Genomic DNA, 26,942 nt, shown 5'->3' on the forward strand with positions numbered 1-26,942 from the left:
AACCATTTGCCCTTTCCTGCCAACTTGGAAGGGGATGCCAATTCTTATGAAGCCGCTCTTGAAGGCTTAGATGATCATTTCCACCCTACTTTGAGTGTGATTGCTGAACGTTGCAAGTTCTGTTCTAGATCTCAACTGCCTGGTAAATCTGAGTGTGCCTTAAGTGTAACCTGTGAGTTTGCCAACTTTACTGATAAATGATCAGGGATCAGATTGTTATGGAAAGAAACTGCTCCAAACTGTGTGAAAAATTGCTACTGGAAGGGAAACCTACCTTGGATAAAGTTTGGGAGATGGCTTGGAGGGTGGAAAATGCTCTTCACTATGCCAAACCACTCTCTTTGGTACCCCAAACTCAACCTCCTGAAATCCAGGCTGTTCAGACTAAATCCTTCCAAGCCCAATCTTCTCATATGGCATTGCCCCAGAAAGTGGCAGCACAGAAAAGAGCTACCAATGCTACTAATGTGGGGATTCTGCCCACAAAGCCAATTTTGCTCACTGTCCCATTATTAAATATTATTATTATTATGACTGCTCTTCAGCTCAAAAGAGGCCCAAAGAAAGTACACATTTCTTTATTTGCTTAATGAAGTACTGTAATTCATTAACAATGAATATAATGAAGTGAATGCAAACAAAAAAATTCTGAAATCCCTTTTTAACTTCACATTTCTTGCCTTTTCTACTGGCAGTTTATGAAAATGGAATCAGGAATATACTTTCAAGATGGGGACCACACAGATGAACACAGAGATATTGACAAGAAGATGACTTTTCCCTCCAACTAGATGTTCAGAATGTTTCATTTCAAATAAAGCTGTCAAATAATGAAAGGATTGTGACTGATTGTTCATCTTTTAATTGATTGTTTTAAATATAATTAATTTGCATCTTACCAAAACTTCAAAAGTCCTGCCTTTTTGAGATATCAAAGAAAATGTCATTTAATTTCACAATTCAATAAACAAGAATAAACCATTCATGATTAGAAGCAAATGGTTATCTTTAATATTGCTAAATTCCCAGTTACAATAACTCACCCAAACAAAACTAAATGCAACAAGTAAATTGATCTATCAGTCAGCTCACAGCCTCACTCATTAAAATTTGCTTATAACTTCACCAAATAATATTAAAACTTTATTGGGAACTTTTGCTGATTAATTGTATTCGGATTTTTCAGACTGAAAAAGAAATTTCCAGATTAAGACAAAGTAGAAATCATCATCTGGTCAGAAAGTTCAGAAGAATCATTGGACACATACACAAAAAAGGAGAAGGAGAGGAAGATCTGAGCAAAAGCTACAGGTTTTATTTCTGAGCATAAGAAAAATTGCTGTAATACATGGGACTGGTCTAGATGATCCAGAAAACCATGGTTTGTTGGATCAGGAACACGGCTTGAGGTCCCTGAACATGAATGCTCCCTTGTCCCACACACACACACACATACCACCAGCATCCTGATGAGATTCAGATTAGACATGGAGCTGTTTAAATTAACAGCTGATGTCAGGATGCTGACTTCAGAATTTTGTGCCATTGTGAAAAAGAGAAGAGGAAGCACATGAGTTCAGGGACTTCAAGCCATGTCCCCATTCCGCTAAACCATGGTTTATTGGGTTGCTAGAACCAGGTTATTGACTGATCCCAAAGTTAATTGAAATAAATGCCCCAAATGCGCTTTTTTCTCTTCTTGATTTCAGCTGTACGTGGCTGAATGTCAATTACATAAACCTGCATGGAGGTGCATTCGGGATGGGTTGACACCGTTTTACAATGACATGTACTTGTGCTACAACCACATTTCTGCTGACACCTTGGACTGTGGCACTTCGTTCCGTGCCATCATTATAGTAGCGAGTTACTCTAGCAGTGAAGGGGATATTTGCTCTCATTCTTTTGCCTTCCATTGACAGTTCACAGATCTGGTTGGGTGGGACAGAAACTTCAACTGTTTCAGTGATAGTGTTGGAACTGCTCTGTGTGGAACCTTTACTCCAGCCAAAAGTTTGCTCTGCAGAAATACTCCATTCTGCCCCAAAGACTCCCGGAATCCCTGCTGTCATCTTAGTGCTCACACTCACGGAGACAGAACTGCTAATATCCCAGCGATATTCGAATGTTACTGTTTTTGATAAGGTCGTTGACTTCTTCACTGTTCTACAGTCATTGTTGGTGATTTTACTGCTGATTAAGGTAATATCCTCATTGCTGTATGTCTCCTGATCCCTCTTGTACCTGACATTCTCGATTTTCTGAGAACGGTAGTTTTTTTTAACAATCAGGACATCATAGTGTTTATACCATGACTCTTTACCATTAATACCTATAAAGAAAGCTTTGTTATGGCGGTCAACCTTCCCAATGCCATATTTATTTCTCCCTACATAAATGTTGCCTCCTGGGCAGGTACCTACAGAATTGGATGGAACACCACCCCATGAATCACTTTGCCATTGCAACAACTCCAGATCATTTTCATTCACCAAAAGCGAAAAATAAGAGCTCTGTAATTCTTTGTTTCCATAAGGGTAGAAACAGGCCGAACCGCGGCCTGGATTATAGAATCCAGCATCGCAGCCGGATGTGGTACAGGGGTATTCAGTCCTACGAGCATAACTGTTCCAGAAAGACACAGCTCCACTAGGGATAGATCCTTGGAAGCGAACCCATTTCAGGGTTGTACTGTCAAAAGCATCACGCTTTTTTCTATTCAGGATCAGTATTTTGCCATCTTCTTTGCTTGGGCCTAAAATAAATAAAGAGTAAAGAGAAATGAGTGGGTGGTAGTTTGGCAACTTAGTTTTATTGCTCCGTCTGATGCAGCAGCAATTGCTTGCCCCTTAACATTGCTGCTAGTATCAGGGCTGGATCAGCCCTGAATCCCTTGTGCCCACAACACTTCCCCATCTCGCAGATGCTGGGGAAGGAAATCAGCCTGCATTTAAAAGTATGATCAGTGGGGTAGTGCTGCAGGGACAGACAGACACTCAGTCCTAGTACTTTTTTTTATCTCCAGGTTCTCAGAAGGGAGGCAAAGCCCTTTGCTTTCTAAATGGAAATAACATGCTGCTCTTGCTATTCCAACCATTTGTTACATAACTGAATAACAGACTACAATTGATTGTTTGACCATTCTTCCTGACTTCTGCTACAAGGAGTATCCTCCATCCTTTGTGGTTGGCAATCCACACTATTCTGGGTAAATGCTGAGCAGCATATGAGAGAGAGAGAGAGAGAGAGAGAGAGAGAGAGAGAGAGAGAGAGAGAGAGAGAGAGAGAGAGAGATGGGGAGGAACACAATGTTGCCTTCAAAACCTCGTGTCCTAGACTGGGAGCATTTGTATACAATAGATGTCTTCCCTTATTTCCAACACGTGTGGTGTGCTTTATATCAGTTTGTTGGTAAAACCTCTTTTTTAAACAGTGAAAACCTTACGCAAGCAGACTAATATTGTTTTAAAAAGTCAACTTGAGCATACACAGAGGTTTTGTAACTAAAACTTTCAAAGAGTTTCCTTCCTGAAAACTGGTTTTTCCACTCTTCACATCTAGGCAAGGCAGAGTGCTTTCGGTGGGACTTCCGGTTGGACTGCTAATGAGTCTGCACGCTTCCCAACAGGGAAGACCGAGGAGGATTTATTTTGGGGGGGTTTGAGCCTTCATAACCCCCCACACCACCCTGGATTAAAGGGTTTGGATCAAGATTGACCACTGTATCCCCCGGAGCCTGCTCCTTATCTCAAGGCTGCGCTGGAAGGTACAGCTTTGATTTAAGTTGAGCGGTGGGGGCTGGGATTCATCAAGCTACACTCTTTCATCGGAAATCCAATGGACAGAAGCCAGTCTGGCATCCAATTTCTTTCGGTTTGGATTATAATTAATGGTTAAAGTCCAAGAAGCTCACTTCTCAGCGTGATTAGTGATAAATTGCTGGAATTCTACCTGCTTTTGCTGTAAAGATTAGTCAGATGTCAAGCCAATGCTGTGAAGATGTCGTAAGTCTGCTAACTATAAATTAAGGATGGCTGCTTGTAGCCTCCCAGTTAGGGGTCTACTCATGGGTCGCCATGCCCTGTGGTGGCATACAATCAAAAACTAAGGTTAATGGAGCGCTCGCACCGTTAACCTTGTTTAAAGGGAGGAAGAATTAGGCGGGCTAGCCGCCTTGGAACCACCGGGCTCACCCACGAGCCCAGTGGTTCTGACAATCACTAGAAAGCAGGCTAGGTTCCCTTAGCTCGCTTTCTAGTGATCGTGGGAACAGGCTCCTTGTCAAGTATAACTTGCGACTGTAAGAGGACTATTCCTCTGCTTGCCTCTCTGATATCAGTGCAGGTGAGGTAGCCAAAGTAGGCACGAGTTAATTAAGCGCTATTCTTCTAACATGAAGGGCCAAATGCTCCCCTCTATACTGGCACATCAGATTAGCTTCATGCTTATCGCCTTCACAGGAAGGCATAGATAAGAGGTAACAGGCTCATCTCTCCCCAAAAAGAGTGTTAATGGATGACCTGAGGCTCAGGAAGTAGCATGTTAAAACATCCCAGCACCTATCAAGCTCCCCTTGACCACATGAGGTAAGCTCTTATGTGCCCATTCCCTCCATCCTGCCTAGGCTTCCTCAAGACTATTCACCTCATTGTGCTTAGAGAGAACACCCAGCAAAGTTTGAACTGGACACAATGTATTATTTTGTCTATCATGGGTGTCTCCCTTTTCAGCAGAAAGGTGTGGTCAGCATTTGGTCCCTGAGCAAGATGTGGCCTATTTCTGCCCTTGAGACCACCAAGCAGTGTGTATTCACCTGTTGTGTGTTCATGCATTTGGGCATTCACTACACCACCTTGCTGTGCCTCGACTCTCATGCCCATCCCAATTTTTGCCTCCAGATCAGCCCTTTTTCCAAACCTGATCTGTGCCGCACACTTGGCTGCAGCGAGAGACTGGTTTCCTGAGACCAGCCCTCCTTTCGACTTTCCCTGGCTTCCTGACCCATGAGGGTTACCCGGGTCCTCGTTCCTGCACCCAGTCTCCCTGCTTGTCCTGGAGGAAAGAGGACCCTCAACACTCGATCAACAAGTGTCCAAACACACCACCGGAAAGGATGTGGGGTTTACTAATCCCTACTCTTAAGTCTCTTGCTCCCCTCTTTCCCGCTCTCTAACTTTAAAGTCTAAAGCTGTTCTGTAAGACCATTTCTCTGTTCAGCCTTGAGTGGATTTAATTCAGATCTCAAACCGAAACGTCTATTTGTGAGCTTCAATTTAGTCCTATTGATTTATTAGCCTTGTTAGTTTTACTAGTTAATATTGTGTTGCTTATTAATCAACATTTATCTTCTGTACCCCTAAACCCTAAAATAAACCTGATTCTATTTTGAACTTCAACTCTCTGACAGTCATTTCCAAGAACCAAAGCTTTGCACAAATTTATTCTGAAATGAGCTGCTCACTTTAAGATTTGCTAGTTCCCCATACACGCCCAAAGGTCAGTGAGAGATGGTCTGCCAATACCACAGAGCAGTATCATTAACAAGAATGCCTTGGATGGCCATGGCCTGCTGGATGATCTTCAGTTAGGTATTGATGGAAGGAGTGTGACACTGTTGGACCTCTTGGCTCTCTCAGCGGCTTTCAGTACTGTCGACCATGGTATCCTGCAGGGTCGCCTTAGGAAGTTGGGATTAGGTGGCACTGCTTTACAGTGGTTCCACTCCTATCTCTCGGGCAGATTCCAGATTCAACTTGAAGACTGTTGCTCTTGAAAGCAAGAGCTACAATATGGAGGCCCACAAGGTTCTATATTGTCTCCAATACTTTGTAACATCTAGATGAAACTGCTGGGAGAGATCATCAGGGGATTGGTGCAGGGTATTACCAATATACTTATGACACCCAAATGTATATCTCCATATCAGCTTCATCAGGAAATGGCTTAACTTCTCTAAATGCCTGCCTGCAGCTGGTAATGGGCTGATTGAGGGATAACAAGGTTTAATCCAGATAAGATGGAAGTACTGATTGTGGGGAGTCAGGACCCAGGAGATGGTTTAGATCTGACAGTTCTGGATGCGGTTACACTCCCCTAGAAAGAACAGGTACATAGTTTGGGAGTACTCCTGGACCCAAAGGTCTCTCCAGTTCCTCAGAATGAGGCAATGGCCAGGAGTACTTTCTATCAGCTTTGGCTGATACACCAACTAAACCCATTTCTGGAGGTAAATGACCTCAGAACAGTGGAACATATGCTGGTAGCTTCCAGGCTAGAGTTCTGTAATGCTGTACATGCGGCTGTCTTTGTACATTGTTTGGAAGCTATAATTGGTGCAGAATGCAGCAGCCAGACTGGTCTCTGGGGTGTCCCAAAGAGACGATTGAACACTAATTTTAAAAGAACTGCACTAGCTGCTGCTATGTTTCTGAGTAAAATCCGAAGTGCAGGTTATTACCTGTAAAGCCTTTAAGGGCTTGAGTCCAGGGTACTTAAGAGAACACCTCCTTTGTCATGAACCTTGCAGCTTATTAAAATAATCTGGGGAGGTCCAGTTATGACTGCCATCAGCTCGTTTACTGTGACTGGGAACCGGACCTTCTCTGTGGCTACCCCAGTGCTTTGGAATGCACTCCCTGTCAAAACATGAGCTTCTCTATCTCTGGTTGCTTCGACACACCTGTTCCCTCAGACTTTCAATTAAACTCTTTAACTGTTTTTATTTTGTGAATCTGTTTTAATTGGTTTTATTCTGTTTTATATTTTTTGTGTTTGGGATTGTATACATCACCTAGAGATATACATTTCAGGTGGTATATGAATATGATAGATAAATAAGTAAACTGTAAATAATAAATAAATACAATTAAATAGGGGCCCATAAAAGAGGACTGCTGAGATCTCCAAGGAATTGCATACATTACCTAGACTCACTAAAGGGCTTGTTCTCTCAGTTCTGCTCAGGACAGTGATGCTGACGTTCACTCCATTGGCATATTGCTCACTGGTGATCAGGGGTATGAGTAGAATACAAAGAAACAAAGGCATCTGAAATGAAAGACAGGAACACCCTTTAATTCCATTCGACTGTAGTATCTGGAATTGTTTCTTACGCTGTCTAGCTGTGTGCCGCAGCTAGCCAGGGGCTATAACCTTGGCTTCCTGTGGTGCTCTGTAAGTTTACCCCTATTCACATAATAATTAAAAATTGTGTTCAGTGCTCTTCAATTCCATCTTCCAGGTCAGGTTCAACCTTAATCAAGAGCTTTACCAAACAGCAATTGAAAGCAGCTTTGTTACACTTAGACTGGGGGTGGACTTCATAAGAGGAAACCATTCACAGAAATGTCAGGATGGTGACAGAAGATGCCATCCATACAGCCAATGGCATTATTCAGCTTTGCTCCTAATGATTCACAGTTATTGCACATTATATGCATCCTTAACAAGTAGCATTTTTGTGCATAACTCAAAACAGCTTAACTTTAGGCACTTCCTGGCACAATAAAGCCACCCATCTGGGAGAGCTTGAGGTTAAGCACCATGTGATATTTCATCCACCACCCCCTCATAATATTTTTTTAAAGTGCACTTTTTACTAATATGGATTTGGAGGTATCAACAGCCCCTATCGCATTACATGGGGAAATGAAAGTACTATACATGTATGGTGCTATGGTTCCAAGAGACCCTACAAAATAAGCTCATTTTATATCCATTGATACTTGGATCAGAAACTATTCCTTTCAAAACTTGTAAGGAGGAAAAAAACATAGAGGGTAAATACACAGGATATTTGCAAGATTTCTAATAGAATAAATCCTCACTCTTCTAAAAAAAATGCTCACTCAGATTGTGAGCCCTTTGGGAAGAGGGTTCCAACTTATTAATTTATTTATTATTTCTCTGTGTAAACCACCCTGAGCCATTTTTGGAAGGGCATAGAAATCGAATATAGAAATCGAATAATCGAATAAACAATTTCTCTACAAATTGTTCTGAGGGCAAATAGTATCCCAAGGATATTTATTTATTTTCCATATTTATATGCTGCCTAATATATTTATCTTCAGGCAGTTTACATAAAATTAACAGCCCCTTTTACAAACCTGAATTGTAGCGCGGGGCGGGGGGTGTCTGTAGTTAGAACCTTTCTTGTGATTGATTAGAGCCAGTTTTTTAGCTAATAGCTGTAAACAGATTTTATTTAACCAGCCAAGAACTGGGCTATGCCCAGCCCCATTGCATCTGCAAACCTGTGCAAGGAACTCACATCAACACAGCTCAGCCAGAGGTCAGCTTCCTGGCACCTCACAATGAAAGGCCATAAGGTCACCTTCCTAACTACATAAAGATGGCCTCTGGGTGAAGTGTCTGGAAGGCTTGATGAAAATGTTCAGTGCTCCAGAATAGGTGTAGGCAATGTGGCTCTCCAAATATTGCTGGACTACAATTCCCATCATCCCCAGTTGTAATACATTGTGGCTGGGGGGGATGGGAGTGTTAGTTCAGCAACATCTGGAGATCTGTATGTTGCCTGCCCCTGCTCCAGAAAGCTATTGAAATCGCCCAGTCACCTGATTGGGATGTTCTTTTTCCCCAGAGAGCAGAAACATCTTTCCTCACTGAAACAGGAACATTTCTCTCCCGAGAAACACACTTATCTCTTCAGCTAGTCACACAGCAACACAGGTGGGCTGGCTGCATCTCCCATATGCCTGCTTTCACCTACATTTTCCTTCTGACAAGCAAAGCAAGCATGGTCTGAACAGCTTAGAAAGATATTCGTAGAGGACACCTCTGAATCCAAACTGGAAGGGTTTAGGGACCCAACTGTTGTTGGAATGATTTGAGCAAGTAAGAGATGAAGACAGTAAGCTGGAATCTGAAAGAAGAAATACTGAAGTGGAAGAGTCCTTTCATGAAGAATCTGACATGAGTTGTTAAATTTGACATGGATGCATGTATTTCTTCATTTGGGCATGAAGCTCATTGAGTATCTTTGGACTCTATTATCCCAGGTGCTGATTCAATCAGAATCATAACTACACAACATAGCTTCTCCTAACTCTGACAAGTTGTCACTGGAAGGAACCGGGGTCACAGGATGGATCATACTCCATTTGATAATGCTCAACATGGTGAATTGTACTGCTTCTGTTTCCATTATTTTCCAAGGGCAGGTTATATTTCCATAATAACACTTGTTACAAAGCATGTTGTTTCTCCTATCCTATTCATGTTATAATGAGTCTTTTCATATTTAAAGGTGATGGGGTACTTTAAGCCCCAAAGCCATTTCTGTACTAGTAATGCCAATAACACTGTGGGGTGATATGTATCCCAGTGTCATCTCAATTAATTTAATCCTTCCCATAAACAGCTGAATAGTAAATAAAGTGTGAGGTTTTTTATTGTGCAGTTGATGTCATGCGTAATGCAACCCACACAGGTTTTTAAGTGGTTGGGTAATCAGGGTACTTGTTACCCCAACCAGATTGATACAGTACATTTGCCTTCTCTTTGAAGTACTATATAACACTAAACCATTTGTAGAGATATCGAGAACAGTGATTAGCACTTACATTTATAGCACTGACATTTATATACCACTCTATAGCCAGAGCTCTCTAAGCGGTTTACAATGATTTAGCATATTGCCCCCAACATTCTGGGTACTCATTTTACCGACCTCGGAAGGATGGAAGGCTGGGTCAGCCTTGAGCCCCTGGTCAGGATTGAACTTGTAACCTTCTGGTTACAGGGCAGCAGTTTTACCACTGTGCCACCAGGGGCTCTTATTCTGTTAAGAATCTAGGATAGATCCTTCCTGCTGGGAATAACTCAAGGAGAGTTCTCCAGAAGAAATTTAACATTTTTAATGTATGCAACCACGGCGGCTAGAATCGTATATGTACAGAAATGGAAAGTCAATAAAATGCCCTCAAAAGAAGACTGGTTGATAACAATTTTGGAATATGCTGAGATGGCAAAACTTACAGCACTTATAAGGGATGAAAATTTGGAATATTTCAAAGAAGATTGGGAACCATTTTTACCTTACTTAAAGATCTACTAGTCTAATATGGACCTTTCAGCAGGGTTTGAAATATAGTAATAACAGCAGATTGGGCTGGGTAAAATCAAGTAGCAACGTGGAGTATGTATGTTTTTAATTATTATAGCAATGGTTTATATGTATAGTTAATGTGAACCGCGCAGACAGGTAAACAGGAAGTCAATATTTACTTAATCAAATAAATGAATGTAGTTGGATTGTGAAAAAGCCAATACAATTTTAAAATGCAAAAGAATCTAGGATAGATCTTGTGTGATCAGCCTCTATACTCTTTCCCCACAAGACATGAGCCCAATTTAGACATTATGCTGTACAAGAGTACAGGTGTCTGTACACTCACATGTTTTTGTGTGAATGATGACTGTACTTGGATTCATTTTTAAAGTAAGCCTTGGTACTGGCCACTCAAATGCATATGGATAGGAACTGAACTGCTGCACCTGCGTTCAACATAACATGTGAGTCACTTTAGCTGTGTACATTGTACACTCATATGAGTGTTGAACACAATGGGTGAATAAGGCTATAGAAGAAAGGAACAGGTTCTGGTCTAAGCATCTATGGACATAAAGTCTGCTTACAATATTACAAAAGCATTTACAGCACTTACTAGTGCCGTAAGTGATCAATATTTTCAGTTAATATACAGTGCCATAGAGGTTGTTGATATCCCAATATCTAAATTTGTTTTAGACAATATTTCTAGGGAATGGTGAATGAAACACCACAGAACACTTAACTTGATTAAAATTGATCTTGACCTGGGAGATGGAGTTGCAGAACACTGAATACAAAGTTTATAATATTTTTCTATATTATAATACAATATTTTTCTGTCTCAAATGAGGTACAATCAACCCCCATTTCGAACAAGGGTTAGAGTAATGGAGACTTCAAAAGCTAACTGGAGACATATGCAACAGTTGCCATCTTTCCAAAATAACAGAAGCACACAACCCTTCAAGGACCTGAAACCTCAGTATATTTAAAAGCAGGGGGAAGAAAGACATAATTCTTGCTTTCACAAGACTGCAAGTGGATATCTGCTTCTTTGTGGTCGATTTTCAAACTGACATGTCTCAGCCATTTCTCAACTGATCTCCACCAAAGCTGGAGAGATGGTGGCACTTCTGTCTTGGTGACTCAGTGACAAACTTCAGACAAATTGCATGGATGCTTTAGATGTTATTACTAATAGAATATTCTACTAGGGTTTCTAATGGCAGAATGCACTTTTCATACTTTAGCTGAACTAAAGAGAACCTTGCTAAATGTGCCCAGTGATCACACACAAATGACTCAAAAAAAAAGGACCTTCCTGCTTTATGAAGATTTAAAAGAATTTATCAAGTCTTAATAGGCAATTATGATCTTACCTAGAACTTACCTCAAGGTTCATGGCTGTTCCCTGCACCCAGGTTCCGACGTTTCCATGTGTGGCCCCTTCAGTCTCTCTATTTATACATCTGCCAGAGGTGGGGTATAGATGTCATAGTCCTCAGAATGAGGAGGTGCTGTTTGTCCTAGGGGACAGCTGGCTGGCTGGCTTTTTTTTTTTTTTTTTTTTTTTGGAGAGACATATGCCAACAGGATCTGGAATGTCCCCTTCTTGATACCACCTGTCTGCATATCAAGAATAATATTATTCTGAAGGCCATCAGATCATTGCTCCAGAGAAATGTATGTTTAAAGCAAATATTTGTTGAGAACTTCCAAGAGTTGAACATACTGTTGAATATTGACATAATATTGAATATGAATGAATGAATATCTTTATTGCAGTACTTGGCCAGATTTCAGCATTATAGTACAAAATTTACATTCAGTGTAAATTTCCCCCACTTGCTGCCAAGTATTGGGCCCTCTTGGGCCTTCAAAGACTCTGCGCCACACTAGCCCGGACCCCCTCAGCCCCTTGGTCCCCCTGCCTCACGCTGCCAAGGCCCCCCTGTCCAGGCACCCACACCCACCCCCCGCCTCCCAAACTCCAAACCTGTGGCCGGGTTAACCCCAGCCAGTGCTGCCAGAAGAAGACGCACAGAGCTGGTTGATCTCCCTGCAGGGACAACGTGAGTGGATCCCCCCCTTTCTGGAGGGGGCGGTAGGCCTCAAGGGCCTAGCGCAGCATAGCAGCGATAATGGGGGGGGCTCAGACCAAGCTTAAAAGCTCGGCCACCCTGAAGCCTCTCCAGAGGGTGGGCCTAAAGCCCGGAACCCACTTAAACAGCCCACAGCACAGCCCGACGCTTGCAGGCCTGATATAAGCCTGCTGCTGTGAGGCCACGTGCGGCCTAAAATGGCGGCCGTGGCTACAACCAAGGTGGGAGGGGTACCCGATCGGCATGACCTCAGTGGCGGGTGGGCCTACTAGCCCAACCCTACAGCTTCCAGCACAGCTGTGGACTCGCAGGCCACATGGCCATTAGAATGGCGGCCGCAGCCACCGCAAAGGAGGGAGGGTGCTGCGGGCTGAGCTTAAAAGCTCGCCCGCCTTCTGCCCAACCGTCCGACCATCCTTGAGGCCTCCTCAGCAGGTGGGCTTAAGCCCGGAACCCACCACTACAGCCCCCAACGAAGCCCGCTCCACTAGGCCCGGCCACGTATTCATGACCGGCCTAGGAGCTTGCCGGCACGTCTGCTCTGTGCTTGAACAAGAGACGGACTGAACCGGCACAGGTGCGCTGCTGGCTTGCCTGTTCCGGCCCCACCCAGGAGGCATGCGGCAGCCAATGGGAGCTGGCTCCCAGTGTTGCATGCTCCTCCTAGGTGGGGGCTGGGGCAAACAAGCTGCACCGCCTAGAAGGGCAGCGAGTGGCTGGCTTATAGTACAAAATTTACATTCAGTGCAATTGATACAGTCTGTCAGTTGTCATGGTTACATTTAGATAAAAGAAGTTTACCCGAACCAGAAACACATCGTTACCTAACTGATAGGGTAAGCCTTCGCCATTACTTGATGAATTTTGTATGCAATGGCACAAAATTTGGCAGCACAAGAGGTAACATATATAGTCTTATCTGCAAGAAGATAGGTTACATAAATATTCATTGGTCTTCCCTGTAAGTTCTCTAAAAAGGGTATAAGCAATTTGCTATAAGATTTACAAGAGAGTAGAATGCTATAATTTTACAATAGAATAGAATATGAGTCAAATTTTCAACTTCATCTGATCCACAAGAACACTTGTGCAGGTGATAGGGTATCTTTTTATATCTCCCCTCCAACCAAACTGATGGGAAACATTATAACGAGCTAAGGTGAAGTCTCTCCAAAAGACTGGACATGTTAGATTATAAAAATAGCTCGCTGGAGCTAAAATTGAGGTAAACCACTAGTTCTTGATGCTGGAGATGGAGTTCCAGTGCATCAACCTTTTGCACCAACTATCCTAATCTAAGAGTAGATTCTCTGGTAGCAAATGAGAGTGGATTCTTTGTTTGTCATTGAAAATGAATCCACTCTCATTTGCTACCAGAGAATCTAAACTTAGAACATCTCAGAAACAACAAAACCCAGTACCCCATGGGCTTGTGGGTATGGGGGTGGTTGGCACCCTATGTGCACTACACCACCACTCACTCTGGGCCACCCCAGTGCCCCCCAAATGGAGTTATGGGGCTGCTAAAATCCCTATTATTGCCTATGGGGGGAAAGCTTAAAGACTTGCAAACTTCAGGAATTCTTTAAAAATCACCCTTTTCACCAATTTATTTGAAATCTGGATAGCAGCAGGCACCCATTGGGGCACTACCGCCTGACCCACCCTTCTGCCCCTGAAACCCCTTTTCTGCCCCAAATCTGCCACAAAGACATGCCAACTTCAGAAATCATTTAAAAATCAGCCCTTTGCCCAATTCCTTTGAAATCTGGGTGGTAGCTTCCTTGCACCCACCACAACCTGCTTTGGGCCACCCTAGTGCCACCCCCACCCCCTGGGGAGTTATAACTACGGCTGCTGAAATCCCCATTATTCTCTATGGGGAAAAGCTTAAAGATGCATAAACTTCAAAAATCATTTTAAAATTACCCCTTTGCCCAATTCCTTTGAAATATGGGTGGTAGCTTCCTTGCACCCATTGAGCACTACCACCCACCACATCCCGCTCTGGGCCACCCCAGTGCCCCCCATGTGGAGTTATGAGGTTGCTGGAATCCCCATTATTCCCTATGGGAAGCTTAAAGACACATAAACTTAAAAATCATTTAAAAATCACCCCTTTACCCTATTTCTTTGAAATTTGGGTGGTAGCTTCCACCCATTGAGCACTACCAACACCTCACTCTTTTGGCCCCAGGGCCCTTTTTAAAAATCCAAATTGGTTTGGATTCAGATTCGGAAGATTCAGGTACAAATTGAATCTGGGGTGATTGTGGCGGTCAGATTCAGACCCCAAACAAATCAGGGGTGTTTCGATTTAGTTACAAATCAAAACAAAAAAATGATTCATGCACATCCCTATTTGACACTAGAATTGTAAGGCTTGCACAAGAATCATGGCACACTACTCCCCCTGCTGGAGATCTTGTGCAAATTCAGCAAGAAAAAAAATAAGGGGTTGGTGGGAAAAGTTGGTGTATGTCATCCTTTGCTACCTGCCCTAAGGTGACCCCCTGCAACCCCATTGACCAAAACAGAGCCATGCAGAGGCCAATTGCACAGGCGCAGTAGCCTCCAAAATAGCTGCCGCACCGGAGTGGGAAGGCCCAAACAGGCCAAAGAGCAAGCTAAATGGGCTGGTTTGAGCTGTAAGGGAGGCCAGTGGGGGAGGGGGAACCTCCACAGATCCCTTGCCCCCCCCCGGTCACCTTCAACAACTCCCCCGAAGGGGTTAAGGTTAAAAAAAAATCTTTTAAAAAGGTCCACGAACCCCCAAAGAGTCGGGGGTTGTTTGGTCCAGGGTCTGACTGAGCAGGGGATGGTTAGGTTCAACTCTGAACCATCAAACCGAACAGGTTTGATGTCAAACACGTTCAACGTCGAACTTGTTTGCTCATCCCTAACCTGGTCTAATCCTTTCTGGTTCAGTAAGATGCCCCATCCCCCATCAAATATTGATGGAAGGATGAAAGCAAGTGACTGAATCAGACAGGAGGGCAAAGGTTCCAGAGAATTTCCCGCAACAGTATAATGTTATCGTAATCTTTCGTCTGTTTATATGGTTTATTATGTTTATTGTTCAGGAACTGTAATCTAAAAGTTGGAAAGAGAAAGAGAAAGATTCCAGAAAATAGAGAAATGAAAGTGAGCAAGGGTGGGTGGGTGGAGTATCTACTGTAATAAAGAAGTGAAAACAAAAGAAGTGAGAGAGGACATTTCTCAACTCCGTGATATGATTTCAGCTGACTAATATTTAACCAGTGCTGGAACAGTTGACAATGTCTCCCATTGCACCTTGGCTGACATCCAGCACAGTCCAATGTTGTGTGCCAGAGCCTTGAAGTGAAGTGCCAGCGTGCAAATACTTCGAGTGACACATCTGCACTCTGGAAGTGTGAGTTAGATTGGAAAACATATCACTTGTTGACCATCAATGACATGTTTCCGTTCGAACTAGACCTTCCATAGTGTGGGTATGCCTACATTGGGCTGCACTGGAGGTCAGCCCTTGTCTAGAAGTGTCGCCCACCTCACTGGGAGGTTTTTCGCACAGGGCTTTTAGCTTGCTTCTCTTCCAGCATGGAGGGGGTGCGTTCACATATTGGCCAAATTTACCCAGAAGTCCCTGTGAGCTATCAGGGAACACTTCACACACAATTTGGGTTTTTCATCGTGCTTGAACAATTGACAATCTTCCATCAACATTAGGTCACCATGTTAATAGAAATTAAAAGAAAATTTGTTAGAGAGGGTGTCCCCTACAATCTGATTTTTCTTTTTGATGTTGGCTGACATACAGGGCAAGGAATGCTGCTTCACCTTCATGAAGCGTGAGTGAGCAAGGTGGGACCAGTCTCGACCAGCACCCTGACTGACATCCAGCACAGCCTAATGAAGTTGGCACCGATCCATCGGCATTGCTGTGTGTTCACAGTGAATTTGCCAGAGCCTTGGCCTTTTGTTCCAGAGTGCAAATACTTCGAGTGACACATCTACACTCTGGAAGTGTGAGTTAGATTGGAAATATGTCACTTGTTGACCACCAATGACATGTTTCTGATCTAACTAGCCCTTCCAGAGTGTGGGGATGCCACTTGAAGTATCTGCACTCTTGCACAAAAGCACAAGACACACACACCACTGATATCCCACAGCAGCACAAGTGGGTTCACAGCAAACTTGCAGCAGTGCAGGCAGATCAACACTGCCTAAACTGGGCTGCACTGAATGTCAGCCCACCTCACCTGGAGGTTTTACAGACTGGCCTTCCCCCCCCCCCCCGAATCCACTCCTGAATGGAGTGTGCCAGTCCACATATTCGCTGGATTTAATCCAACCTCCCTGCGGGCTATCAGGGACCAGGACAGACAGGGCTTTGTTTTTCTCCAAAGGGAGGCTGCAAATTCTGACTAGCCCGAGTTATGTACAGGGTAAAAAAAAATCCTCTATTTCCAGCAGCTTTGGGGGGGGGTAACTCTGGGGCTTCTGCTTTCTCAGAAGGTGTTGATGGAGGTGCTGATGTCTATGTGAAGGAGGTGCTGATAGCTATGCGAATGGTCCATCTAATCCCTCGAATTAGAATGCCTTGAATCTGCTGCAAAGCAGAATCACTCTTCAGATACCCCGAGGCATAGAGCCATGTGTGAAAAACCTCCTAAAGGTTTTTCACACCTGGCTTTTGTTCACAATTCGGCCAGACTCTTGGCTTCCCTCTGCCTAGTTAATCAACTTCTTCTTTCTTCAGTGTGTTTTCTCACTTAACACATCTCAACACCTCAGTGTGGGGCAGAGTTCACCAGTCCACTGCTGTCCAGTGTGACAGATGGAGCCTCCCAAAAAATTCTCCCAGAAACCAGAGCTTGGAGAAATAAATTCTCCAAGAACCAGTCTGGGAGAATTCCTCCCAAGAAATTCTCCAAGAAACAGACTGACTACCAGGCTTTTCCCCCCAAGGTTAAAGCTAAATTAAAATTTTCTAGGGCAAACCTGTTTGTTTTACACTTGGGTCGCCTGATTTATAGAGGAAAATAGGCACGTGAGTTAGAGTTGCTGAATTCTCATTTTTCCTGTTCCTCCCTGAGTTCATTGGCACTTCCAGCTGAGATAGCATTTGGTTTGGGTAGGAAAAAGAGAAATGCAAGCACCAGCCTACCAGGAAGCAAACTCCGGTGGGGAGAAGGTTCAGTACTCCTCCTCACCCATGCACCTCTTTTGCTTTTAAAATCTTCTTGCCCACTATATTCATGATTGAGGCAGAACCCATTTCTTTACTATCCCCATTCAGCAAAATGGGGATATTAGTGATTTAGTCAAAGAGATGCCCTGATCCTACAGATTTTTCTTCTTAGAAATACTTTAAGGGAGAGAATTAAGATTGCACTCCTGTGTTATGAAAGAGACAGCCTAGATTGCTTAACACCACATTTTTTGTGTTTTGTACAAAGACCCAACCCAAACACCTAGGTAAGCCAAGCGGAAGCTAGAACTCAAGACATGCATGTGTGTGTTGGCCTGAAGGTAGTTATTTTCCACATCTGGGTGAGAAATTCCAGGGCGAAATGGAGGTGGAGTAGCACTGTATATTAAAGACGGGGTAGAATCTAAAAAGCTAGAAAACCTAGGAAGACCAGATTCCTCCATAGAAACTCTGTGGGTAACAAGGAAAGGAAGTGTGGTACTAGGGACATGCTCTCACCATCCAGATCAAAACACTGACAGTGACGAGGATTGCAGAAGGAGATCAGGGAGGTATCAAAGAAAGAGAGAGAGAATAGTAATAATGAGTAACTTCAATTACTCACACATAGACTGGGCAGGTAATGTCAAAGAGGCCACATTTCTAGATCCACTGAATGACTGTACCCTAGAACAGTTAGTCATGGAACCAACCTGAGAGAAGGTGACCTTGACTTAATCCTGAGTGTTGCCCAGGACCTGGTGCTAGATGTCACTGCTGTGGGAACAATGAACATAGCATGATAAAATTCAGCATACATGCAAGGAGAGAATCACCAAGGAAGTCTAACACAGACACTTTGAATTTCAGAAGAGGAAACATGTCTAAAATGAGGAGTTTAGTGAAAAGAAAACTGAAAGGGAAAATCAGGAGAGTTACTTCACTCTAGAATGCATGCATTTAAAACCACAATAATAGAAGCTCAGTCAGAACGTATATCAAAAAAGGAGAAATGGTACCACCAAGTCCAGGAGGATGCCATTATGGTTAACAAATAAAGTCAAGGAAGCTATAAAGGGGAAGAAGACTTCCTTGTGAAATTGGAAGGCCTGCCCAAATGAAGAGAACAGAAAGGAATACAAACTCTGGCAAAAGAAATACAAGGAGACAATAAGAGAGGCAAAAAGAGAGTTTGAAGAATATTTAGCTAAAAGCTTCAAGGGGGATAACAAAAACTTCTTTAAATACATCAAAAGCAGGAAACCTGCCAGGGGGGTGGTTGGACCATTAGATGATGAAAGAGTGAAAGGGATTATTGAGGAAGATATGGAGAATGCAGAGAAGCTAAATGAGTTCTTTACATTTGTCTTAATGGCAGAGGATACTGAATGTGTCCTCTGTGCCTGAACTGGGCTTGTACTTGTGAACAGAGGCTAAAGAACTGTCAGATAGAGGTGATGAGAGATTACATTCTAAACGGTCCGGAAAAATTAAAAATTAACAAATCGCCAGGGCCAGATGGCATCCACCCAAGGGTTCTTAAAGAACTCAAATGAGAAATTGCCGACCTCCTTGCAAAATTTATATAACTTATCCCTACAAATGGGAGAACTAGAAAGAAGCCAATATAACACCAATTTTCAAAAAGGGATCTAGTGGTGCAGCGGGGAAATGCTTGACTAACAAGCAGAAGGTTGCTGGTTCAAATCCCTGCTGGTACACCTATATCGGGCAGCAGCAATATAGGAAAGTGCTGAAAGGCATCATCTCGCTGTGCAGGAGGAGGCAATGGTAAACCCCTCCTATATTCTACCAAAGAACACCACAGGGCTCTGTGGGCACCAGGATAAAAAATTGACTTGAAGGCACATTTTATTTTTACTTATCTATGGAGGAACCAAGAAACTGCAGGCTGGTTAGCTTACCGTCTGTTCCAGGCAAATTGATGGAAAGCATTCTCAAGGATGAAAATGTTACACATATAGGAGAACAGGCCCTGCTGAGGGAGAACCAGCATGACTTCTACAAAGGTAAATCTTGCCTCACCAACCTTTGGAGTCCTCCTGAGAGTGTTAACAGGTGTGTGGATAAAGGTTATCCAGTTGACATAGTATACCTGGACTTTCAGGTATATTACCTGAAAGTTCCTCATCAAAGACTCTTGAAAAAACTTAGCAGTCATGGGATAAGGGAACAAGTACATATGTGAATTGCTAACTGGTTTAAGGACAGGAAACAGAGGATAGGTATCAATGGACAGTTCTCTAAATGGAGGGAAGTAAGAAGGGGTGCCCCCAGGGATCTGTACTGAGACTGGTGCTTTTTTATTTATTCATAGATGATCTAGATGTTGGGGTAAGCAGTGAGGTGGCCACATTTGCAGATGACACCAAACCATTTAGGGTAGTGAAATCCAAAAGAGATTGTGAGGAGCTCCAAAAGGATCTCTCCAAACTGGGGGAGTGGGCAACAAAATAGAAATGTGGTTCAGTATTAACAAATGTAAAGTGGTGCATATTGGGGCAAAAAACCCAACTTCACAAATACTCTGATGGGATCTGAACTGTCAGTGACTGACCAGGAGAGGGATCTTGGGGTTGTGATGGACAGCTCGTTGAAAGTGTGATAGCTGTGTAAAAGGCCAATTCCATGCTTGGAATCATTAGGAATTGTGTTGAAAATAAAACTGCTAATATTCTAACGGCCTTATTCAAAATTGGTACAGCTACATTTAGAGTATTGCATATGGTTCTGTTCACCATATCCTAAGAAGGACATTGTAGAACTGGAAAAGGTGCAGAAGAGAGAACCAAGATGATCAGATGCTCCTAGATCACCTTCCTTATGAGACAAGGCTACAGCACCTGGGGCTTTTTAGTTTATAAAAAAAGACAACTGTGGGGAGACATGATAGCAATCTATAAAATCATGCAAAGTGTGAAGAAAGTTGATAGAGAGAAAATTCTCTCTCTCTTGCATAACACTAGAACCAGGGCTCATCCCATGAAACTGATTGCCCAGAAATTTAGGACTGACAAAAGGAAGTACCTATGGAATTCTCTGCCACAAGATGTGGTGACAGCCAACAGCCTGGATGGCTTTAAGAGGGGTTTAGATACATTCATGAAGGACAGATCTATCAATGGCTACTAGTCTGAGGGCTACAGGCCACCTCCAGCCGCAGAGGCAAGATGCCTCCAAATACCAGTTGCAGGAGAGTAACAAGAGAGAGGACATGCCCTCAGCTCTTGCCTGTGGGCTTCCCAGAGGCATCTGGTGGGCCACTGTGTGAAACAGGATGCTGGACTACAGTTGCCTTGGGCCTGATCCAGAGGACTGTTCTTATCAGGAGATCCTGGTGGCAACTGTAATAAAGATCCTGACAACTATAATAAAGATCCTGATTAATAGCCTGGCTAAATGCATGTTTACTCTTCAAAAAAGTGGCTATCTTGGTGTGGCTTCTGTTGATTCTATAAACTAAAGAGGCTAAACTTTAAATGTCAAGAAAGGCTTCCTTGTGACCTTGGTAAGATATTTTACTTGGGGTTTAAAACTCCATTTCCCCCAAAACATGCCAGTCACAGACACACTCTGCCTGTGGTGTTTTTCACACCTAACCTTTAGGTTTGCTTTCTTTCTTGACAGACATTAAGAATTATGGATGGAAATGGAGGAGCACGTATCTTCCTTTTCTCTCCAGGTCGCTGTCATGATCACAGAATGATCAAGGCTTCTCCTGCTCATGCTTAGAGAACATGACACAAATTACATAATCCTGTAAGGGAAATTCTTAGCTATCTTCCTGTGTTCTAGGGTGCCAGAAAACTGGACACAGATTTCTGTTTGTGTCATGGACCATGGGCCAGCCCGTCCATTTACATCACATTTTCAGCCCGCAAGAACCACTCTGACTATGGCTAGAAGGGGAACTGTGGGAGATGTATCAGCCAAGAAAGCTGTTTGCTTAGAGACAAGGCTGTAAAACCTCTTTGACTGCCTAATTGCCTTTGGGCCATCTGGCCATTTTCTCCTCTTTGGCGTGTTTATTGCCCTTAGATGTGTATCAGAATAGCTTGCCAGCTCCCTAACCCATGGAATCGACATTCCTCTTTTCCTCCTCATTCTGCCCTAATTGTTCACTCTGAAATGGACATGCCAGGGGCTTTCTTTTCTTCTCAAGGACATGGGAATTTGCACTCTGAAACTAACAGAGAGAGGTCACATTCGCACATAATGTGAAACTGGAGTTAAATGGGGGCAGGGGTTGGAACTTGGTTATGTCTGAATGAGTGCAACTGCAGATTCACAGGAAAGGGTCACAGTTTACCTTTGTGAACCGCCTAGAGCCTTTGGAGTCAGGTGGTAGGTAGGTAGATAGATAGATAGATAGATAGATAGATAGATAGATAGATAGATAGATAGATAGATAGATTAAAAGTGACTTGTGGTTTGCCTCATCAAACTCCCATTTGAACCTTTTGTTTGTAGTAAGGTTCGCCGCTGAAACCTGAGGTTAGCCTACTGCAGCATTATGTCCGAACACAGATGGTGCCACTACTGTGGTTATGTGTAGTCTTTGGAACTGCAATTATACAGACGGCAGCACTGACCCACCTGGGATCACGCCCACTCCATGCCTGTGGAGCTTCTCATTGGCCGTCTCTCCGAGCATTTGCCTTGTCACTCCTGTCTCCGATCCAACCCAGCAGTTGCCCGGCAGCAGGGATGCTGCCACTTCCCAGCCCAAGCTTGTCAGCCTGCCAAACAGCAAAGTCACACAGGGCATTCCCTCTTCCCACTCTAATTTTTTATTTTCCCCCACCACCCCGGCAAGCAGGAGAGAAAGAGAACGGGATGACAGGATGGGCACTAAGTGCTTTGCTCCCTGAGAAAGAAGTGACAATTATGTATACGTCCGGACGGGTCCACCTCGCCTCTGTTTCCCACCAGGCCTCTAGGGTAAGGGCCTCAGAAGTACCGGGGTGGGGGGCGATTCATCACCCTGATCGTCCTCCTTGGTGTCATGCTGTCTGCCACAGCCTCTCTCTGGAAGCCTATGACTCACTCCTTCTCTGCCTCATCACTGGCCTAGGCCTTCCTTATAAGCCCCTGTACTGGCAGCATAATCCCAGCCCCTTCCCAATGAGCCCCCACTCCACTTTATTAGCCCCCATAATTGCTGACAGGCCTCTGCTGTGCTCTCCCTGATTGTTTCCCCACCCCTCCCTCTGCCGTGACCCCTCCCTTCAGCTCGAGACGCATCACTGATGTCATCACAATGCGCCACACCCTCTCTCTCCAAGCAGGGCCTTTCTGTCTCAGGAGCTTCTTCCTTCGTGCTCTCTTGGCAAGCTGGAGAGTGTGGCCGCCACCTTGCCTCAGGGTCTGGGACTCGCCTTTGGCTAGTCTGCGGCGCCACATGCTGCCACCCTGGAGGCACTGGTAAGGCCGGCTGGTGGTTCCACCAGAGAGTATGTTCATAAGCACGAGCACTCCATGTGGCAGCATAAGCAGGGCACCCCATGGGATTTCCATGGGACAGAAACATATGGCACAGCGGGGATACCCAGGTTCAGGTTTAAAAGCAGCCCCAACCAGGGATTTTTGAACAGCCAAGGTCTATTTTTTGTACAAAAAGAAGGGCCGAGCCGGTACCTCTGCAGTCCCTTGGCGTACTCATGAGAAGGGCCGGGCAGTATGATCAGCATTGCCCCAGCGAGACTCCTCATATGCGATTAGGATGGATGCTGATCTCAAGTGGACCGCTTTTTCATGAGACTGCACTGCAAGCCATGGAGACACCCCCTCACAACTCATGTGAAGAACCAAATGTAGGGACAGGGAATCTGTCAGGCAGAATCGCTAATAATGTGTTACGACAATCTCCCTTCTCCCACGGAACACACTCTGGCAAGAGTGTCAGGCCATGGGGGCCGGATGGCAGATGCCGCTCAGCCAGGTTGCTCTATCTATCTATCTATTTATTTATTTATTTATTTATTTATTCGTCACATTTATATACCGCCCAGACTTTTGTCTCTGGGCGGTTAACATAAAACAATTAAAAACACATAAAAAGTTAAAACAACTCAACAATTTAATATCAATCACAAAATTAAAACCAACAAATTTTAAAAGGCTGAGAAAGCTTGGTTAAAAAGATGGGGTTTTAGATGTTTTTTTTAAATTGCCAGAGATGGGCAATATAAGCAAGCAGCAGGGACATGTACCCCTCCAACAGCTCTCCCTGTACCTTGCAGGATTTTATAGATTCAGAAGAGAGTCCAGCCATCTGATGTTTTCCCATTAACTTGGATAACCACTTAGAGTGGGTCTGATCCTCCAGAACTAGGAGGGCCAATACACTTGGATGAAATTTTAACTTTAGCCAGTACTTAAGGACTGCCAACCACACTCTGGTCTCCACCTTATTCACCCCAGCCTCCAGCGTTAGGGCAAGTTAGATACACCTTTTGGCATTTGAAGAACTGTTCTTAGAAATTTAGTTTGGACAACCTCTGTGGGGGTAAGGTTTGGATACAGGCCCAATTGAACTCCAAAGAGCATCTGGGCTGTTGACTTGGCTTGAAACAGCTTAATAGCTGCTGGAACAAATTGTCCCCCTTGGGATAGAACCTTGAGATCACAGCAGCACTTAGCTGCACTGTTTGAGATCATAGTAGCACTTCGCTGCGCTGTTTGTGTTATATATTCCTCCCCCCGGAAGCATGAAACACCACCCCCAAGTACTTAAAACACTTAATCTGTTCAATCATGTTGCTATTAATTCTCCATCTGTGAAATTTGGTTCTCTTGGCAAAGCCCATTACTTTAGGTTTTTTGTAATTAATTAGCAAATGGTCTTCTAAACAGAACTGGGAAAGTGCCTTTAGTGCTCTCTTAAAGTCAATGGGTGTCAAAGATAAAATCACTGCGTAATCAGCGTTAAGAAGTATAGATATCTGCCTACTTGCTATCTTAGGGGGCGTGTATTTCTACCCTATTCAGATATTTAACAAGTGAATTAACCCAGGTAAAAGCCCAGGATTAAAAACAGGGCTTTCGGGGGTGGCAGCACCAGGATCGGGCTCGATCCCTGCACTGAACACAAGCAGCCCTACCCCAGTTGGGCTTCCCTAACCTGGGTAGGGCTGCTCGTGTGTACAGCCTTTTTGTGTATCTTCTAATCCAAACCCCTGCTCAGTGCAGTCAATTGTTAAAGCATTATGACAGATGACCCTCCATGGTCTCATTGAAAACCTCTAGAGAAGGAGAGAAGAGCCTGCCATTGCAGGAGGCAGACTGTTACATAGGAAGCTGCCTTACACCTAGTCAGTTTGGTCCATCTAGCTCAGTATTGTCTACACAGACTGGCAGCAGCTTTTCCAAGGTTGCAGGCAGGAGTCTCTCTCTCTCAGCGCTATCCTGGAGACGCCAGGGAGGGGACTTGGAACCTTCTGAATGCAAGCATGCAGATGCTCTTCCTAGAGCAGCCCCATATCTTACAGTGCTCACATGTAGTCTCCCATTCAAGTGGAAACCCTGCTTAGCAAAGGGGACAATTCATGTTTGCTACCACAAGGCCTCTCCTCCCCCTATCTGAGGGCAGCCCCAAGTACAGTGTATTACAGTACTCTAGCCTGGATGTAACCAATGCATGAATAACTGGGCAGAGGCGCTCTTACCCCTGGACTTCGGGGCCAGAGTCCAGGGCCTCCACAGCCCCTGGGGGCCCCCAAATGCTATTTAGTCTGTCCTGGGTGGTGTGGTTGCCTGGCCGAGCATGATGAAGCTTAATTTATAGGGGAGGGGGGCCTCCAAAGGCCTTTAGATCCAGGCTCCAAAATTACCTAGGTGCACTTCTATAACTAAGGCCAGGTCTTCATTCTCCAGATAAGACCTCTATTGGTGTTCCATCCTTAGCCATTAAAAAGCTGTAATAGTCTGCCTCATAACTGTAGTATTTAAAAGTCTGTCTGTCTGTCTGTCTAAACACTCTATAAATCTCTGTGGGGCACCTGAGCTGAAGGTTTCAGACAGAAGGGGTAAGAAAATGTTGAACCCCCGAGGCAGACATAGAGGGCAATGTTATGTCAAAGACCACTGTTAAACAACATACTTGGTCTTTCAGGGGGAGTGTAATCCCATTCCTGACAGATCTGGAACTTCCATTCAGCAAAGGAGAATCTCCCACCAAAAGCATCTACATCTTGGCTGCATTTAGCTTCAGTTTGTTTGTCCTTGTCCATCTCAGTACTGCCTCCAGACACTGGTCCAGGATTTCAATTACCTCCCTAGGACTGGTTGTTGGAAACGAGAGGCAGAGCAGAATACTTGAGCATACTAAGGACACCACAGCCTAATTCCCAGATGATCTCACCCAGTAGATTCGTGTAAATATTTTAAAAAATCCAGGGCTGTTCCCAGATGGTAATTTTACTTTCCTTCACCACAGGAAGGGCAGGTGCGTGTTCACACATCAGGTGCATTTATGCAGAAGTCCATGGGAGATATCAGGCAGCACTCCATACACAATACAGGTTTTTCCCTGCACACTGGAGCTTTGGCCACATTATCTCAGCACTAAAAAGTTCCACTTTTGGAACTTTTTGGAACTTTTCTCACCACCACACTTTTGGGTGGCTTTATATTTTTTGATATATCTGATATACACTGACGTTCCTTCTGAGAAGTATGGAGGAGCCATGCTGATAGAGCACCTTTTCTTAAAGCCTCTACTTCCTTCCTTCCTTCCTTCCTTCCCCCTCTCTCTTTTAAATATACGCTTGGTGATCTTGCAGTATGACAATCTGTGCACCCACACTACCAGTGCAGGTGCATAGATTGCCATTCCACAAGTTCACCAAGCAAATTGAGAAAAGTGAGCCAATCCTGAACAGACTTGTCCAGTAAAGAAGTTGCTGATAGACCCATAGAGGCCGTGCTGATAGAGCGCCATTTCTTAAAGCCTCACTTTACTTTTTTTAAAAAAACCTTTACTCGGTGATCTTGTGGAACGGCGGTGTTTCTGTGTGCATAGATTTCCTGAACTGGTGGTACAGAGGCATAGATCGCCATTGCACAAGATCACCAATCAAAGGTTTAAAAGAAATTGAGAAAAGTGCAAGGCTTCAGAGGGAGTGGGGCAGGGGAGGTTGCAGAGAATCTGTTCTGTGTTTTAGCATTGAGAGTTTGGGACCCCACACAAGCGGGGGCCCTTGTGGGTGGGCAGGCTGGCTCAACTTGTGAGCACATAGTCCATGGTTCAGGCAGTGCCCTTACATGGACATAGCCTTCCCCAGAAGACTGGCCTTCTCATGAGAAGGTTAGTCCGCTCAGCAGCAAACTGCCAGTCAGCAAGATTTCAGTTGGATCTGTGTGGGCTACTTTGCCAGGGTTGCCCCTCACAACGTCTTCCCAGGTTACAGTGGGACAGAACCCCCAGCACCTTTTGCCCTGCCTCATCTACATATCCCCTCCTAGGAAGTCTCAATATCCCCCTCCCCTCCATTAATTAAAGAAGAATATTTTTAAAAAAAAAACCCAAACCACAAACCCCCTGAGAATCCATGCTTGTGTGGGCCTA

General features: G+C 44.1%; 1 protein-coding gene across 2 annotated transcripts; it reads right to left on the reverse strand.

The window, feature by feature from the left end:
- Positions 1-981: 981 nt before the first annotated feature.
- Positions 982-22,557, reverse strand: LOC128328896 (natterin-3-like). Of its 2 annotated transcripts, none has more exons than XM_053259091.1 (4): positions 21,971-22,557; positions 11,466-11,701; positions 6,924-7,047; positions 982-2,755 (listed from the first exon to the last, which is right to left on the reverse strand). In XM_053259091.1, exons 2-4 carry the CDS (start codon positions 11,475-11,477, stop codon positions 1,731-1,733), a joined length of 1,161 nt encoding a protein of 386 aa, XP_053115066.1. In that variant the 5' UTR covers positions 11,478-11,701; positions 21,971-22,557; the 3' UTR covers positions 982-1,730. The 2 variants fall into 2 exon arrangements, with proteins under 2 accessions (XP_053115066.1, XP_053115065.1); XM_053259090.1 differs by lacking the exon at positions 21,971-22,557 and adding an exon at positions 12,636-12,756.
- Positions 22,558-26,942: the final 4,385 nt, after the last annotated feature.

Source organism: Hemicordylus capensis, chromosome 6 (genome assembly GCF_027244095.1).
Source record: "Hemicordylus capensis ecotype Gifberg chromosome 6, rHemCap1.1.pri, whole genome shotgun sequence".
NCBI lineage: Eukaryota > Metazoa > Chordata > Lepidosauria > Squamata > Cordylidae > Hemicordylus > Hemicordylus capensis.